The following is an 18,378-nucleotide window of genomic DNA, read 5'->3' as shown; positions in this document are numbered from 1 at the left end:
ATCTTGATTGTCTATACCTACAAAATATAAAATGATTCTTTAACTTCATATCATGATAACGGCAATCTGGTACGTCATGACGTCACACCATTACACACTGCAACAACAAGCGTGGCTGAAAGCGAAAGTAACATTGCTGTCAAGTGTATCTATAGCAGAAATATCCTGATGTATGGTGATATTAGTATAGTGCCATATCGCCCACCCCGAAAGTCAATCAGTGGGTAAACCGCTCGCTTTATATAAAACTTGAACGCGGCTGTTTTTACGTTCATTCCAAAGCTACTTACAACTACATGTCAGAGGTCGCACGCCTCTCTGGAGCAGCTAGGGGTCTAGCGTCTTGCTCAGGGACACGTTGGTGGATGGGTCACAGTGGGGAATTGAATCTGGGTCTCTCACAAGTCTTGCATCTTGTCCATTGCGCCATCACTACCCACCGTTTTTACACTCCACTTCATCCTGGTCCTGTCAGAGGGCCACTGCTGATTCACTTTCAAAACTGTCACGCCATGCTGCAGGTTATCTCCATGGTTATCACCACAAGAACTGATAGTTAGCCTAAGGTTACATACAAGTCGTTCAAAGCCAACTAACGTTAATATCCTAATTAACTTTGAGTTGAGTTGCAACGCCGGTGTTTGAAGGCAGCGTGTTTATAAATAGTTTGTACTCCTGGGCACAAAGCCATCGGAGGCTGCAACCGGTGACAGTTAATTTCTACATGTCACAAGTGGGTTGATAACTTAACTTAGCTGGTGCTAATAGACAGTTTCAGTTAGCTAGCTAACGTTATATTTCTTATTTATTACATAGGAATAGTCTATAAGAAATAACGTTACATTTATATATTACATGTTATGATGTAGTTATTGAGAGCTACTTAATGCGGTTGTTATAAGGGTAATTTATAGCGTTTGTGAAGGTCGGAGAATCCGCCTGCGGCTATAACGTTATGCGTCATGTCTCGCAATAAACGCCGGCCATAACCTCTCCTACCGTGGAGTCATACAGCTTATTTCGTAAGGAAGTACTTGAAACCTACTCGTCGCTGGCTGCTTCACTGCTGGCCCCATCCTTCTTCAGCAGCTCGTCTAGCTCCACGGCATCTTCAGTTTTCACGCAGTAGGAGCGGGAAGGGGCAGCGAAGTGCGCGGTGCGGAAAGCAGGGCGATGCGCAGCGGCATGTAGCACCTTCAGTTGAGTACACAGGGCTCTGGCATCAGCGGAGGCGGTGCCGAAGCGGCAGTGGCGGCTCGGTAACCAGGTCTTCTGTCTAGAACCGGACGAGGGACGCTTGAGGGTGGTTTGAAACAACTCCTTCAGCACTGTCGAACACCTAAACTGTAACATCTCAATCCTGTCAGGCAATTACAGAGAAAGTCGTAGTTCCAAATATAGCCAATAGCAACAGCAGGGTTGTTAGATGTCTTCCACCACGTTGACTGTCTGAGAGGCTATGAGTCAGCCACCGGCATCGACAGATAAATCCAGGCGCACGTCCACGCCCCGCTGCTCCTATTGGTGGAAATTCGGTGATGTGCGCCTCCAAAGATAATTTATGACGCTCTCAAGTTAGCTATTGGAGTGTCTCCATGTCGATCAATTCCCGTTAAACGATTGAACCGCTTCAGACGGAATTTTCTAGCACATGTTCATCAACATCATGAATATTGCCTATTAATGAGTGTCTTTACTAAATGTGTCAATAAAGAAACGATGGCTCCTTTTGGATATACTGAGATCGGCTATATTTAAGTTAGTAAGGTAATATGTCAGTTACATTCTCAAAGTGTGAATGAAATACTTTTGTTTTAAAAGACAATAAAAAGAATAATTTGTTGCTGCCACAACATTTGTTACATTTTGACTAACGTGTTTGTTTAAATTAATGACTTTGTCTGATAGTTACCTCTAACATTTTATATATTTGCTCTGTTCCAATTGGTAGATCATTTCGTCTTGTCACACCAAGGTGTAGTTTAAAGTGTCATCACTGATCTTACCAATCCTGGAACTCCTAAAACCAGTCACACACAACTTTCTGTGTATTTTGTTCATTTTCATGTATGTTTTGGTACACGTACATGTACTCAAATGTCACCCTAGTATTCTGTTGTAACATTTTACAAAATTATGTATAAGGTTTGGTGTAGCACAAGACAATGGGATCTGGGCCATTAGTATAATTTATCTAGCACTGCGAATTGTAAGTTGTTTCATGGCCCTGAGTTTGGTCAGGCAGGTTCAGGTTCATAGACTGTCTAAAAGCTTGGGATGCATACCGCCCCACCGCCCCTCCATGCTTCTCTAGCCTAATGAGAGATCGGAGTGGGAGAGGGGCGGGCACTAGGAGGCAGAAATCCCTGACAGTCTCAGCACAGGGCACTAAAGGCCTCTGTTAAGCTCTCCACGTCCTTCAGGGTGTTCAGGCGTCACTTTCAGAAGTTGCCACGAATACACAGCGGCATGATGTGGAGGTTAGTAAGTTGCACACTGTGCCTGCTTGTCTCTTCACAGCTCAGTTTATGGTCTGTTTGGGCGACAGCAGATGAGCTGGACGGCGAGGTCAAGATGGAAGTTTTGTTCAAGCCCGAGACGTGCACCCCAAAGAGCAAAAGAGGAGATCTGATGAACGCTCATTACGATGGGTACCTCGCCAAAGATGGGTCTCAGTTCTACTGCAGGTTGGTGGTGTGAGACAAAAGCAGCAGTTTATAGATATTATCTTCGCAAGCAAAGTCTATGGTTTGAAACTCTACATGCAGGTTTGCAGGCACTTCATCACTGAATTACTGCTTTGTTTTGTTTGAAGTGAGTGATGATCACTAGGGGTCTCACTACACTATGCTCACGTCTTCTTTATGTGTGGTGTAAAATTGTAAACGCCTCTATTTCAGTTTGACATAAATACAGTTTATTATTAAATGATAGGGACACTAAATATTGTGATTTTTGGTTTATTATTTCCTGATTCAGCAGTTATCACCTGGAGTATTAAGGGACTGTAAGAAAATGATTGTAGTGGGGAGGGGGGCTGAATCTTACATTTGATTTAACAAAAAAGCAAGACTGTACCTTCCCTTGACATTGAAAGACAATAATACACTTTCCCCCAAAAGCTCAAAAACAAAGAAACATTTCTGGCAAACATAACAAATAGGTGAAAATACAGCCACTCTCATTTTTAATGAAGACGTTCTAAATAAATTTAGATTAAAGCCATCATATATGTCATAAGCCAAGATCTCAAATTTATTCAAAAGCTTGTGTGCCCTGCAAATCTGATTGACAGGATGTCTCTTTTTTTCTGTTTTAGTCGATCAGACAAAGATGGACACCCCCAGTGGTTTGTGCTGGGCGTCGGACAAGTCATCAAGGGCCTTGATATAGGGATGGAAGATATGTGTCCTGGAGAGAAGCGGAAAATAACTGTTCCACCTGCCCTGGCCTTTGGAGAAAAAGGCAAAGGTAAGTAAATTAATACACAGAGGGTTTCTATTGCCCCTGCCAAAATGTAGAATTACACAAGAATTACACAAAATTACATAATAGTCCCTAGGGCTGCACCTAACAATTATTTTTAAAATCAATTAATCTAACAATATTTTTTTATTAGACGATTAATCTAGCAACAAATTTATTGATTATTCTCAATATGATTTTAGATTACTTGACTAATAGAACAAAAATAAATATTTAAATAAATCTAATTAATAATTGGGTCATCCTGAAAGAGAGACACATGAAGCACATTTTTCACACAACACTTATTTCCCTTCACTGCTGTATTATTATAATGATACTACTAATTATAACAGACCTTAAATGTCAGATGCTGCATCAGTAAAATACTGTACCTCAAAAGGGTTGCTGTGATACAGACATTCATTTAAACACTTTATGTCAGCCCTTTACCTGAAGAACCTGGAGAATCTGTAATATTACTTGACTTAAAACTTAAAATGGTTCTGACATGGATTTATTTCATCACTGGAGTAATAAGCAGTCAGATAATCACTGGCAAATGTATTTTTTTAGTATGTTTCAGGCTCCAAAAATAATGGATCCTACACTTCCCATAATGCAATTCAATAGCATCTTTTCATTGGAAACTCCCTGTGTGGTAAAACATCCAGCCCGCTGGAGACAGGCTGAGTAGTACGCCATATGATGAGTAAAAGTATTGTAACTGATTACGAACTGTCTTGTGTAATATTGTTTCTTTGTCAGAGCAGCTCCCTTCATGCTGTCTTGTCTTCTTTTACAGCACTTTAGCGCATCACATCCCTCGCAGTATTTGCTACTGATCCCCCCCCCATGGCATGTACTGTGAGCATGCACAAAGTTTTAAAGGTCTCTGCTTCATTTCACTCTTTCTTGCATGCACTGGAGCACTTTCAGAAAACTAACAGCTGATTTACCTTTTACCTTTCACTACTATTTCCAACAAACCTCTCCATGTTGGTGTTCATCACTGCCCTGTGGTATGATCTGATGGTGGTGTTGCCTATAGCCTGGGATTCTGCCTTTCTGCTGTCAATACTTGATTTCACTCTGGCTGTGGAGGAAATGTTTTTGGTGAGTGTGCATTGTTGTTCTTGCAGGACTTTGCAATATAATTGTATATATGTAAATCTTTCCAAGGCTGAGAGCTGCTGAGTGAAAACTCACTGCAACAGAGAGCCTCTATCTAGTTTTTTTTCTCTCTTTCCCACTTAAATTGCATGTTGCTTTAGTTGCAATATTTTCTTTTCTTGATGGATTGATGTCATATCTCTTGGGGGCCTTTTTATATTTTGTAGAATTTAGCTTTTGAAGGGAAATCACTACTACGTTATCCTATGATTCATTTGTTTTTGTAGTTAGTAGTTGTTTTGTTTAGTTCCTCACAAAGTCTGAAAATGTAGCAGACCCACCAACCAGATAAACTCAGTAAAAATGTTTTCCTTGAAGTGTATCTCCATCTTTCCTGAAATATTTTACAAACTTCACATTTTCCATCCTATAAGCTAGATCATTATGAAAATGATCAGTAATTATGAGACACGATTATGGCATTATAAGTTGTCTTGTAAAATCTTGATGTGCTGTTATTCCTCCTGAATAAATAGGTCCAGTGCCTCCCAATGCTACGGTGGTGTTTGAGGTGGAGGTCTACTCTGTGTCCAGGGGACCACGCACCATGGAGGCTTTCAGAAACATAGACCTTGATAAAGACAATAGTCTCACGAAGGCCGAGGTAACTATCATTTACAAGGTGGTCATTATCACAAAGGTAGCTCAAACAGAAAAAATAATGCTGGAGTTGCTGTTATTATGGTAATAACCACGGTTGGGTGAACATGCTAGGGTGCCATGGGGCAAAACCTTTTACTCTTACCTGGCAAACAGAACAAAAAGAAAATAATGCTGCTCTAAAAACAAGAGTTTAATGCTGCCTTTTTGTCAGGGCCACATGGTTAAATAACAAAACTGACATTTTGGGGAATACAATTATTTGCTTTACCCCATAAGATAGATGAACAGATCGATGTCACTCTCATGTCAGTGAGCTAAAGACGGGAAGTGATTAGCTAAGCCAATAAACAGCTTTTAAAACTCTGTTTATGTATGCTTTAAACAAACAAGCTGACATGTATCACTGAGATTTGGTGTTGCTGAAAGATATATTTTTTAACTTTGGAGAGAGCAACACTAGCTCACTACTTTTATCCTGCTTCCAGTCTTTATGCTAGGCTAAGCTAAAGTAAGCTAAAGGCCGCCTAGCTCCAGCTCCATACTTAAAAGAGATGAGAGTTGTATCAATTTCTCTCAGTAAATAAACATATTTCCCAACGTTTTAATACATTTAGTAGGGAATTCTTTTAAACTGATTAAATTCTATGAAATTAGCATAAACTGATTCATACCAGGGGCTCGGGGCCTTGGGACAGTTCAGCCTTGGCTTAGACTGTTCTCTAAAAATGCGTTTCCCATCACAGTGTGCCTTCAAATAAACAAAAAATGTTAGTGCCTTATTTTTTAATAGCAGGCTTTCCAACCAGCCTCAGGGCAAAAATTAAATGTGAAGAATGTAATGACTGTGCTAGCAGGCTTACAGCAGTCATGATGTTATCTGGATTGTTAATGGCACATTGAAAGAAGAAGTGAATGACCTGCTATCAAAACCATTTACTGTTTTACTTATATTATTTACTTATGTGGGAGGAGTGTTGTAAAAGTACAATATATGTCTTATTTATTCTGAAGTGTTAATAATAGAAGTGTTTCTTTTATTTTCAGGTAAAGGAATACTTGAAAGCGGACTACGAAAAAAGTGGAAAGCCACGTGATGACGCTTTCTATGAGAAGATTATGGCTGACATATTCCGCAAGAATGACCAAGACAGAGACGGACTGATCAGTGCAAAGGAGTATAATATTTATGAACATGATGAGCTCTAGTGTTTGATCTTGGTAATTATTTTAGTTTCTGTACTTTGATCAATTAGAAAGAAACCATGAATAGGTAAGGGGAAAATCCACCATCAGATGTACATACACTGGGGATTTTCAGTACTTTCTGGGTGTTATTTTGTGATGAAACTTTACTTTTCTGGTCTACTCATGTTACTCCAACATGCCTTGTCACTTCTACTTCAGTTAGTGGTTTGCTACTTTCCGTAGAATGCCTTTTGAGAGTCCCTTGGCACAAAGCTACTGTGGAAGTAGAAAAGTGTATGTCTTCCTCTCTGTGGTTGGTTTCACCCCATACGATTTTCCAGCACCAGTTCAATGGTGCAAATATAGAGAGAAGTCTTGGCTCTTTGAGTCACTGACTCCAAAACCTTACATCGTTATTGGTAATCTTTTTGAAATGGTTTTGCTATGAAATGAATAGATTCTGGGTGGATTTTTCCTTTTTAAAATGCAGACAGGACATAGATGTGTTGAGGTATTTAAACAGCTTTCCCAGACAGAAAACTAGCATCTACATGTTTTGTTTTTTAAAGTTAAAACTGTGCAAGAAAGAACATCTCCAACGCCTGTGAAAACCTTTGATTTTTGCGCAAATACCACTCAATTTTAGCATTTGAATTTTTTTATTTGTGTCTTAAGTTTTGTCTTTTGGTGAACATTGATTCAATTTGCAGCACAAAGAAGAAACCACAGGATTGCACCATGCTGTGGAATCAGGGGCTTAGATGTAACATGTGAGATTTTAAAAGGTTTAACCAGAAATGAGAAAGGAACTTAAATTGTTCAACCTTCCTGTGAATATCCTGCCCTCTAATCTGCATCATCATATTGAAAAGGTGACTGCAAACACTATTCTTTTCTTCTTAAATCCAATTTAAACCTAAAGCCTTCAAGAAATCAGATGTGGCAGTGTTGGAGAAGAGAAGTTTCAACATGGTTGATGATAAAATGCACATGTATGTCAGACATGTTTACAAGTTTTGTGTAAGTCTTTATGTGGTCAAACTCATGACTATCATTGTATCCAGCTGAACAATTGTTTTTACTAATGCAATAAATAAATCAGTGTGTGTGGAAAACTCCACTGTCATGTTTGATTTTTCGTCTTGGTTGAAACTTAATATTGGCCTCTGAGATGTAGTGAAGTAGAAGTATAAAGTAGCGGAGTGGAAATACTAAAGAAAATACAAGTGCCTCCAATTTGTACTTATATTTAATTACCTTTCCCCACTGTTGAGGTGCACATACATAAATTAACCACTAGAGGGTAGTGCTTAGTCGGTAACATGAGGCTTGTGCCTCAATGAGAGGTGAACTGCATCTGCTGTACAGGCTTGGACAGAATTGAATGGGGTGTACGTTTAGTCCACTTTTTTATCCTAGAAAGCTAATGTACTCTGGTGTATTACTTGTCATGACAAGTGGGTAGTGCACATCTTGTGTTACAAAGGACCGATTGGACAAAGGCACCTTAAAACACTTGTCTCCTTCATGAAAATAGCTTTCAGGTCGTAGAAACTGGCTTTCTGTGTAACATATAATCAAATAGACATGCGTACAATCAAACTAAAGACACATCTTCTGAAGTTTGAAAATGATGGCCCTCATGTTGTTGCTTCAATCCTCAGGTTGATCAAATACTGTGTATGTTATTCAGCAGAAATGTGGTATGTTCTATTTAAACACAAAAACTGCTTGATTTTTACCACCTTTTTTAGTAAAGTCAGACATCCATAATTTATGATCGCAAGCTCATTGGTCTGCCACTTTCATTCTTCATGATGACAAACTAAAAAAGATTTCACTTAATGGATTTGGGATTTTCGGGTACTTTTTTTAAGGGATATTAAACTTTATTTTAACTGAGGTGTATAAAAACATTTATTAATAAATAGCCATTTAATGTGCTTATACACGTCTAGTATACATAGTATACTTTGAACTGGGAAAATTGAGGAGTTTTCTTTCCAGTCTTTCAGTTGGGGATCTTCATCCTGACTGACGGCAACCTGATAGCTGCTGCCTTCACCTCTGCTGTCAGGTCAACACCCAGCGGTGCCCTGCAGTACAGATAAATGAAACCAGAACAGTTTGGTTTGGTCTCTCAATTTATTCTCCACTGAAATTTGAATAGAAATTTTAAGACCAGCTGAAACTTACTTTGGCTCATAGTAGACATCCACATTCGGAGGCAGTATCCCTTTCCCTTCTCTCAGGCGTTCTACACCATTCCTGGTTAAAAAATAAAAAAGTACGTTTGTCTCAGATGGACTCTACACTGGGGCATCTAACTGGATTCACTCACTGAACGTCGGCATACACACCATGCAATCATCACTCCGTTGTCAGTGCAGAATTTGGCTGGAGGACAGAGCAGACGTAGCCCCGTCGCCTCAGTGATAATGCTCAAAGCCTTGCGGATATACTGGTTGCTTGCGACTCCTCCAGACAGCACCTGTGAAAGAAGAGTTAATGGTGAAATCTTCAAGTCCATGTTCACAGTGTTCTCTGATTTAAAGGATGTGGCTGATGTTATTCTAGATTTTTTTCATTAGTCATCCATTAGTCCATCTTTCAGTACTTTCCCACAACCCTACCCTGCCTGTGGCACACGGCTCCAAGCCTATTTGAGCAAATGGTTATGGTTAGTTACTCAAACAGGAGTAAATGGTGTATTTGTTGGGGACTATTTTCAGCTGCAAATTAATACATTATTATTGACAATGAGAGATGCAGAATATTGCTGGCCGTATCCTGTAAGAGCTCCTCTTTTGAAAATAAATAATCACAAGCAATTTATAGTCAGATGTCAGGATCTCTCAGTATTTCTGCACATACAAGATATTAATGTAAGCACAGTATGCAATAAATAAGATCTAAGGCCAGTAACTGTCAATATTTCTATAATCAAACTTCTAATTAAGAGAGTTAAAACTTTATTTCGAAGCACCTTTTCTCCTATGTGCCAACTGCAATGCTGGGCACTAACACTGTTCACTGTTGATGATTTAAATAAAACACAAAATGAGGTAACACACTCACCAAGGTGGGACTGCTTGATGGCAGCAGACCGTTTGCCTTACAGAACAAGATGGCACGATGTGTGCGCTTTGCAAGATGAGAGGCGACTGTGTGCTGCGTAGCTGCTGCAATGTGATGCACGCACGACAACAGCGTGCCCTGCTCTATACCTATGGAGGGAGGGAAAAAAATAAATAAATAAAAGAGTTGCTAATCTAATTTATCTGGACATGACGTTACTAAACGGTTTCTGTCAACTGGGGGTCACTGGGGAACTAGTAACATAAGGAGCCAAGTACTGTTTTATTGAATAAACATGATCGAAATCACAAACTGCGTGTTTTTCAGCAGTACAAATAAAAAATGTAAATAACATTTTACACTAATAAACATGACAAACCTCTATTCATCTTGTATTTTGTTCATCTATGGAACAGGAAAAGCACTAATAACATTAATGTTTCCAGACATTACTACATTGTAATGCAGCAAGTCATGCTGTTGGTTCCGCCTGTATTGGACAAGTCAAAATATCTGCTGCAGCATAAGGTCTATGAATCTGATCACTGGTAACACGGGGTATAGTAATCATTTCTGAGACATTGTGTATCCTCGTACCTTCTTCTTCCTCTTTTTTCATTATCGTCAATGTAATTTGATTCCGTAGCCCAGCGAAAGAAAAGCAGCAGTCATACGTTTGGCCCATAGGGGTCCTGAATGGGAACTTTGTCCTGTCGCCATCTTTTGCTAGAAGCTCTATAGCTTGTCCTCCGCTTAGTGTGGAGCACTGCGGGTGTTTTATGAGGGACAGACGTCTTGCCACCTGTAAAACCATAAGAAATTTATTTTATTTGTTTAGAAATCACAAACTGAACATCGTGACCAGTAACAACAGCCACGTGTTAGGATCTTACTTTGTCAGTGTATCCCCTGGAGCTTCATCTAGAGTGTGACCCAAAAGCAGAAAGTCGTCCACTCCTCGAGCCACAGCGAGGAGCGAGTGACCCCCAGAAACGAGCAGCACCAGGAAGGGGAAGGCAACAGGTTGAAGCATCCTGACGGTCAGGGCGTGGGCTTCCATGTGGTGGATGGGGATGAAGAGCTTGTTGTGCCGCCTCACAAACCTCAGACTGAACTCGAGTCCGATGCCCAAGCTCAGGCCCAAACCCGGTTTCACAGTGGTGGCCACAGCTGAGAGCTGGCTTGGATCCACGTTGCTCCTCTCCAAAGCTTCCTGGACCACGCGCTCTATGTTTTCTCTGTGGAGCTGTTGTGCCACTGTGGGGACGATGCCACCAGTCCTGCAGTAGAGGGAAGGATATAAGTCAACAGCCCTAAAGTAATGACCGTGGTAATCGAGTGCAGCTCTGACACTCACCTGAGATGCACTTCTTTCTGTGAATGTAGAGACTCTCCCAGTATTTCACCCGTGTCGTCCAGCACAGCAGCTCCAGTGTCATCACAGCTGGTCTCAATGCCCAGAACCAGTCTGGAGCAAGGTGCTTTTCCAAATGGAGGAGGGCCCCATAATGTGTGTCTCAAACGTAGCACCCTGTGCAGGACTTTTACTTGTGTAGGGAACATGGTCATGACCCTTACGTTAGCCAACTGTGAGTTCAAATAGTCTAATAGCTAAGGGTGACCTCACCTCAGCTCCCATTGTATTTTAAGCTCACTAAACATGAAAAACGGCGATAAATTTGGCAACAGCATCACATTAGGTTTCAGAGAAACGAACCAGGAACACAGAACCATTAGAGTTGCAGCCAGAAAGCTCTAGTGTTCTTCCTGTCAAAGGCGTGTAGCTGCGTAACATGTAAATACCTCCGTGCACCACCAGCAAGTTTGTGACCAGCAGTCTGTGGACCAACTGCATAAAACGTGTGTGACCTAGTTTGTACAGATAGGGTCTGGGTATCTACCTAAGAGAATCCGTGTACAGCCATCGGAAAATGAAAAACGGGCCTTTTGTTATTATCGATGTTTAACAACGCTTTAAAAACGGAAATAGAACCGTTGTTACTATTTGTGTTGCCACAAAATTTTGTCCTCAAAGGCGACGTTTGTGTTATTTCCTTACTATAGATTCTCATACAGAGAGTAAAATACGAAGCATTCAGTTTCCATTCCTACAAAAACTGGGGCGATTTTCCGTTATCTTTGTTAGCATATAAAGTGAACCGGAAGCATTCGTTGTCAGGATTTTAGCCATAATTTTAGCCCCAGCAGCATCAGGTCGAGGCAAGAAGATCTGCCCGCAACGTGGGACTAGACCACAACACCATAAGACCATGAACTAGACCACAGACAGTCAATGAGCTCGATACTAACGTAGAGATATACCGTCAATGGCACCATGGCTCATAGGAGTGGGGCTGTAGATTTTATAAAGACTTATTCTGAAAGTCCCAGACCGGATGTAGCAGGTATTTTAAAAAAACTGTCGGTCATTCCAGTTCATGAACAAAACCAGTTTTCTCGATTTTGCGAAATGAAGCCGTCAATACACAGAGGCAAGTTCTATACCATACGAATCGGCAGTATCCCCCCATTGAAATGAATGGGATTTCCCCACGGTACTTGAGCTTGGATTATAGCGCCACCTTTAAGAACCAACTTTTTCAGGGAAACAAGTGACCTAATTTGGTGTCAGTCGGAGTTGTGGTTATGGAGATATAAAATGCATGTAAATCAATGGGATTTTTTTGACATCTTTAATCCGCAATAACAGCGCCACCTATGGGCATATTAGGGTCAACTTTGGTTCCTGGAGTCAGGGGACCATGCTGAACAATTCGGCTCAAGTTTCACCCAAGATACGACATCACTTCCTGTTTTCAGCGTTTCGCAAACATTTGTTAGCTTATAATTGGGAAATTTTTTGTCGGATCAAAATTTCCTCTACAAACTTTTATCAGCTTGGTCTAGATATTATCCGTAGTTTGGTACCGGACTTGCGGCTTCAGAGGAGTTAATTAAAATAGGTTTGGCAGTTTCCTCGATTTTGAAAGAAAAGGCTAGGCAGAACTGGGCGTGGCCTATATCACGAGATTCAGCTGGATGTAAGGTTTTTGATATGCGCTTTCGTGAGCGTCAGTGCAAAGCCCAAATGCATTACCTTGCGTATAGCGCCCCCTAGAGGTAGAAGTGCGCAATTTCTTTTTTGAGGTACTTACAGGGGTTTGAACCTACCCTACCAGTTTCACCTCTGTAGCACTTTCAGTCTAGGCCGCAGGATCACTTTTAGTGGCAGAAGAATATAAATAACTTGTTCATTGTGGTTGGGAAATTGTTTTTCCACAAATCCACATTTATGAGGAATGAATCTATTTTTCACGTCTTTGTGCTTGATGTGAAGGTGTAGGCCTACGTGTCTGGTTTAGAGGGGAAATCAGCAGCAAAATGAATGCAATATTTGTCTTAATATAATTATTACATAAATAATCATTGCACTCTGTTTTTATTCGATTGTTCTTTATTGTATGTTCATCTGGGCCTTTGTCATGTGAACTTAGTTAAATGGAAAACAACGTTTAAAACGTAGTGTACACAGATTTAAACTACATAAGAGACAGAACATTTTGGTTGAACTTATTATACCTGTCATAGGTTTACTTAAAAAAAAAAAAGCAATAAGCTATGGGTCCAAAAACGTCATACTTCTTTTTAGAGGGGACATTTTAGTCAGTTGCACAGGCATACAGGAGGAGTCGAGTGCAGCTAACTGGGCTTTTTGATCAAACTCTACTTTCATCAGCGTTTTGATGTCGAAAGAGGTAAAGCAGTTTTTATGTCACTTCGGAATTAAAATATAGCAGTTTTTAAGATTATTTAGGTTGTGGCGTTGTTTATATTTTTTTAAATGAGCATGTGTGCTGTGCTGCTTTCACGGGTTGCAGAAATGCAGGAGCTACTTCTGATGAAACCGCACGCTGGCGGAGTTGCTTTTGCTGAAACACCCAGTATCCCAGTATCTTAAGCGTGGATTAACTTAGTAAGAATCATCACGAAGAACCAACAGTTCGTTGAAAACTGTCTTTTTAACTTCAGAAAAACAAACTAGTACCCATTTCATAGGTGTCGGTGAACTATAACAGATCATACAGTCGTTGGGAGACCGGATGAGAACAGGGGAAAGTCGGAACAGCAGAGTTGGTGGTGGGCGTGGCCTCAGTACATTCAGTGTCAACAAACAGTAAAAAAAACAACATGAAATTCAAAACTCTACAATGCTAAAATCAATTATTTTAAATTCAACTGTCTGTCATTAGGAAAATAACACAGCGACTGTAATGGTGTGTATGTCATGATCTGTTACATTATAGCCTACGTAGTATTTTAATCATCAGTGTGGCGCCTCTCACATCTGTCAGAGCTCTCCTCCATGCCTGCAGCTTCACTTCCCCTGTCCTCGCACTGCAACTTCCAGTGTCTTCATCTACACTAGAAAACAAAAAAAGGGGGGGGGGAAGGAGCACGCTCGCTGTGACTTTGTGGTTATAACAACGCTGATGTTGATCCTCAGAGTTCTTTGCCATGAGGTGCCATGTTGAACTTCGAGTGACTAGTATGAGGGAGTGTGAGAGCGATAACAATAAATTTAACACACCTGCTTCCCATTCACACCTGAGAGCATGTAACATTAATGAGTCACATGACACCAGCGAGGGAAAATGGCTAATTAGGCCCAGTTTGGACATTTTGACCTAGCGGTGTCCTTACTTTTGTTTCCAGCGGTTTAGACATTAACGGCTGTGTGATGTGTTATTTTGAGGGGACAGCAGATTTACACTGTTACACAAGCTGTACACTCACTACTTGTAGCAAAGTGTCATTTCTTCAGTGTTGTCACATGAAGATATAATCAAATATTTACAAAAATGTGAGGGGTGTACTCACTTTTGTGAGATACTGTAGGTGATATTTTATTATAAGTTTGCTAATTACATAACCTGTAAATTTAAATAAAACATTTTTTAATTTAAATAATATTTTTTTGTAGTAGTTATCAAAAGTGTCTGTGGTACACTTTACTCCCTTTTAGCCCCCCTGGGAAGTTAGCCAGCATTAGCACTTTTTTGAGTTGAGTTTTAACAAGCATTTCATGTTGACTTTTCTAAAGGAGGCATGGAACACCCAGCTTGTATTTTGGAGGAATTGAAGCAGTTTGTCGTAAATGATGCCCCGCCAACAGTGTATTACATCCCAGATTTCATTTCGGAAGATGAGGAGTCCTACCTCCAAGAGCAGGTGTATAAGTCTCCAAAAACTAAATGGACCCAGCTTACGGGCAGAAGGCTTCAGAACTGGGGAGGGTTACCACATCCCAAAGGCATGCTGGCAGAAACGATGCCTGACTGGCTCCAGGTGTACTGTGAGAAAATTTCCTCTCTAGGTGCGTTCAGCGGGAAAACAGCCAATCATGTGTTGGTGAACGAGTATAAACAAGGAGAAGGGATTATGCCTCACGAAGACGGCCCTCTGTACCACCCTACTGTCACCACCATCAGCCTGGGCTCTCACACCCTCCTTGACTTCTACACGCCCGTCGGCAGCCCGGAGGACGATGCACCGCAGACAGAGGAGAACCGCTTCCTCTTCTCTCTGCTGGTGAAGCCGCGCAGTCTTCTGATCCTGCAGGATGAAATGTACCAGCGTCTCCTTCATGGCATCAAGCCCTGCGCCCAGGACACGCTGACAGACAAGGTAGTGAACCTGTCTGCTGCCGGGGCCCTGCCGGGGGAGACGCTGACCCGAGGCACCAGAGTGTCACTGACCATACGACACGTACCCAAAGTTTTGAAGACAAAGCTCATCCTGGGGAAGAAATAAAGAGAGACTGCATGTTGACATGTTAGTTTGTTATGCTACTTTATGCTGAGTTTGCCACTGACTCCACCAAGCATAATGTCAATGGGAGTCTCCTCCAGGCTGCTTTATGAATTATTTTTCACATGTGTCTATAATGGATCACTTCCAGCTTTGTTAAATATCTGTGCTGCTTCAAGTGATCTCACTGTACCTCTGGAGCTGTATTAGCTTTTCTGGACATTATACAGGGCTGCAACTAGAAATTGTTTAAATATTGGGTTCATCTCTCACATATTTTAAGGATGATGGGCTTTGTAGCACATATGACACAAATGACACAATTAATTACAGAATTAAATGTATGTGATCAATAGCCACAAAACTATTGAAGTATTCAATTTCTTATCAGAAAGCCAAGTATATACGTGCAATTCTGAAGCTGTAACCACCAAATGGTATTTTGAGTTGATAAATGATTGTAATCATTCAGTTGTTAAAACTGAAATCATTTTTTGTTGATTCATCAACTTCTTGTTTCATCACTACATACATAAAATAGATCTGAAATAATTATTGGTTGTGCTCTGTGTATGCGTTGTTAACTGTGGATTGATTTAAGGGCTACAACTAAGAGTCAGAGCGATAAGCACGGCCGATATAAGTGGTCAGTTTGAGCTTTTCACAGGTGTATATTGGTAATAGCAAGTAATTGCATTACAGAAATGCTGAAGATTTGTTGCAGGTCATTAAGAACTGAAACTGACAACATTACATAGTTTGTCCACTAGAGAGCACAGACATATTCATTTTCCAACTGTAAAATGTTCTGCTGAGTATGTTGGTTGGGCTTACTAAAAATCTGCTTTAATTCCAAACTAAGCATGTGAATGTAATTCAAATGTATGTTGGCATGTTTCAGTTGATAAGTCTTGCATACTCTAGAAAATAAGACTAATCTAACAAAACACTCCTGCACTGTACTTCATGGCTGAATAATCCACCATCAGACTCATTAAACTGCACTAAATAGTGCATCAGCGTGTCACTTATTAATCAGAGTATAGTATTTATTACAGGTTCACTGTTATCTTTTTGAATTACAACTGATTTGTTGTTTTGAGTTAGAAAATCTGCCTGGACTGTTGGGACACGGCTGATCTCGGAAATATAATGCAAAATAGCAGCACAGAAGTCTTTTTCAGCAAAAATGGTTGTATTCTAAAGACCAGTTTCTGTCCAGCACAACTGAAAGGCTTTGTCATCGCATGCTCTGTCGTGGAAATGCACTGACTTTTACTTTGGTGTTAAATCATATTTCACAGGACAACAACAAAACAATGGAGCCACAGACGAAACGCTGGAAAGGGTCCGAGTGTGACACTGGCTCCTGGGCTGCGTATCCTGTACTGTCAGATGAGCAGTCACAAGACATTGAGCTGATAGAGGCGTTTGCTGCACCCATTGTCAACAAGAAAGAGACATCTCGACTTATCCGGGAGCTGCACAACCTCTACCCGCTGAAGGGCCTTCAGCACATAAAGAGGGTGCGGGGCGGTCAAGGAGAAGGGCAGCCCTCACCCTCTGGAAGTCCTTGTGTGCCTCGTCAGTGATGCACCAGACATGAAGGCGGCCAGCGTGAACTCTCTGCTCCCCTCAGATGGAGTAAGACGTGACGGATTAGGTGAACTTTTTGTGGTTAAGGTCCCTGCACGTCCCCCCTTGACCCGACCCCAGTTTGAGCTGGCGAGCAAACACTGGCCCACCTCCTTTCATGAGGACAAACAGGTGACCGTCGCCCTGAGAGGAGAACTCTTCAGTCCGCCTCAGAAAGCCAAGATGCACATGTACATGATGGCTGCTTTGACCGCTGCCAAGGAAGGGAATGAGTTGGGAATGGAGGCGGCGGGGGCCGTGGTGGTCGACCCAGCAATGGAAAGAATCATTGCAGTGGGTCATGACTGCAGAGGTGACCATCCCCTTCATCACGCAGTCATGGTCTGCATTGACCTTGTGGCTCGGAGCCAGGGCGGTGGATGTTATTCTTTTGATAGATATCCTGCTTGCCGATTTTCGTCGCCTATTTCGGACACCTTTCAAAAGGTTTCTGATGCAGAGGCGAGCTCTCAGCCATACATATGCACTGGGTATGACCTTTATGTGACCCGGGAACCTTGTGTTATGTGTGCCATGGCGCTGGTACACTCCCGGATAGGTCGTGTCTTCTATGGGACTGCGTCTGCCGACGGGGCCTTAGGGACCAAATATAAAATCCACTCGCAGAAAGATTTGAACCATCACTTTGAGGTTTACAAAGGAGTCTTGGGAAAGCAGTGTGAGGATCTAAATGGTTCTGACAGCCACAATAAAAGGAAAGTTTACAAGAAAGTAGATAATGAATGTATTAATTTCATCAGCGCCTGGAGCTGGAAATTTGATTTCTAATTATCACAGGTGTAATTAAATTAATAAACCACTGTTTTACATAAGCATTTATTTTTAAATAAAGTTTTAAATCATGTGGTGTTTGCTGTATTGAGAACATGTGTGGATGAAAACTAATAAGAACCACAGTGCGCACTTACAGGCTCGTTGGAAGGATTAAAGAGCCAATGACCCTGAAGACTAACTTTGGGTACGTTAGGGCGTAGGTCCAGATGAGGGAGCATTTGTTTTAAATAGAATGCAAAACAGCTCAGAAACAGAATTAAGCTGCAGATTTGAATCTGGTTATGCACCACCTACAGGCAACCGAGGTCCCAGTTTTTCTTTTTGAAGATGCTGGTTTGTGGGTGTGCAATCTTGGAAAGCACGCCCACTATACTGTAAAACTGTTGACAGGACACCTTGAACTGCAGACAAGGTCAACCATGACTATTAGGAATTTTGGATCCCTACAGTCTCACAGACTACACCAGTCCCACCCACTTTACTTCAAGACACCCTGTGTAACAACTTCCTGGATTACTGGACTTATTTCAACCCAAGCCATGTTTTCTTAAACCTAACCAAACTGTGACGGTTTAGAGGGTGTGTCCTGTAGTACTGCAGACCCGCAGATAGACTTATTTACATGCACCACGCTAG

General features: G+C 41.3%; 5 protein-coding genes across 6 annotated transcripts in view; 3 read left to right on the top strand and 2 right to left on the bottom strand.

Annotated features, from left to right (window-relative positions):
- The window catches only part of glsb (glutaminase b), a 42,235-nt gene extending 40,764 nt beyond the window's left edge, over positions 1-1,471 (bottom strand). Inside the window, exon 1 of one of the 2 annotated variants that reach the window (XM_038719561.1) lies at positions 1,046-1,471. In XM_038719561.1, the coding sequence (XP_038575489.1) occupies positions 1,046-1,353 (308 nt within the window). In that variant the 5' untranslated portion in view covers positions 1,354-1,471. The remainder of the gene's footprint in view (positions 1-1,045) is intronic. The other variant, XM_038719562.1, reaches the window with a different exon arrangement.
- Positions 1,472-2,221: 750 nt separating this feature from the next.
- fkbp7 (FKBP prolyl isomerase 7) lies at positions 2,222-7,544 on the top strand. Its single transcript, XM_038719819.1, has 5 exons — positions 2,222-2,236; positions 2,380-2,687; positions 3,320-3,471; positions 5,115-5,242; positions 6,286-7,544. Exons 1-5 carry the CDS (start codon positions 2,222-2,224, stop codon positions 6,445-6,447), a joined length of 765 nt encoding a protein of 254 aa, XP_038575747.1. The 3' UTR covers positions 6,448-7,544.
- A 113-nt stretch (positions 7,545-7,657) lies between these two features.
- LOC119903416 (probable tRNA N6-adenosine threonylcarbamoyltransferase, mitochondrial) lies at positions 7,658-10,318 on the bottom strand. The gene is made up of 5 exons (XM_038719560.1): positions 10,102-10,318; positions 9,505-9,653; positions 8,787-8,917; positions 8,623-8,694; positions 7,658-8,522 (listed from the first exon to the last, which is right to left on the bottom strand). Exons 1-5 carry the CDS (start codon positions 10,316-10,318, stop codon positions 8,438-8,440), a joined length of 654 nt encoding a protein of 217 aa, XP_038575488.1. The 3' UTR covers positions 7,658-8,437.
- Positions 10,319-13,169: 2,851 nt separating this feature from the next.
- On the top strand, positions 13,170-16,328 carry LOC119903414 (alpha-ketoglutarate-dependent dioxygenase alkB homolog 6-like). The gene is made up of 2 exons (XM_038719558.1): positions 13,170-13,259; positions 14,606-16,328. Exon 2 carries the CDS (start codon positions 14,611-14,613, stop codon positions 15,313-15,315), a length of 705 nt encoding a protein of 234 aa, XP_038575486.1. The 5' UTR covers positions 13,170-13,259; positions 14,606-14,610; the 3' UTR covers positions 15,316-16,328.
- Positions 13,175-17,736, top strand: LOC119903568 (probable inactive tRNA-specific adenosine deaminase-like protein 3). The gene is given in 3 exon segments (XM_038719818.1): positions 13,175-13,259; positions 16,617-16,844; positions 16,846-17,736. Coding segments are annotated over 3 exon segments (1,131 nt in total). The 5' UTR covers positions 13,175-13,247.
- The last annotated feature ends 642 nt before the right edge of the window (positions 17,737-18,378 follow it).

The sequence above is a fragment of the Micropterus salmoides genome, unplaced genomic scaffold (genome assembly GCF_014851395.1).
Source record: "Micropterus salmoides isolate LMB-PRFRI ecotype aquatic unplaced genomic scaffold, ASM1485139v1 Ms_hic_scaffold_15, whole genome shotgun sequence".
Lineage (NCBI taxonomy): Eukaryota > Metazoa > Chordata > Actinopteri > Centrarchiformes > Centrarchidae > Micropterus > Micropterus salmoides.
This window is presented reverse-complemented; position numbering and strand designations above follow the sequence as displayed.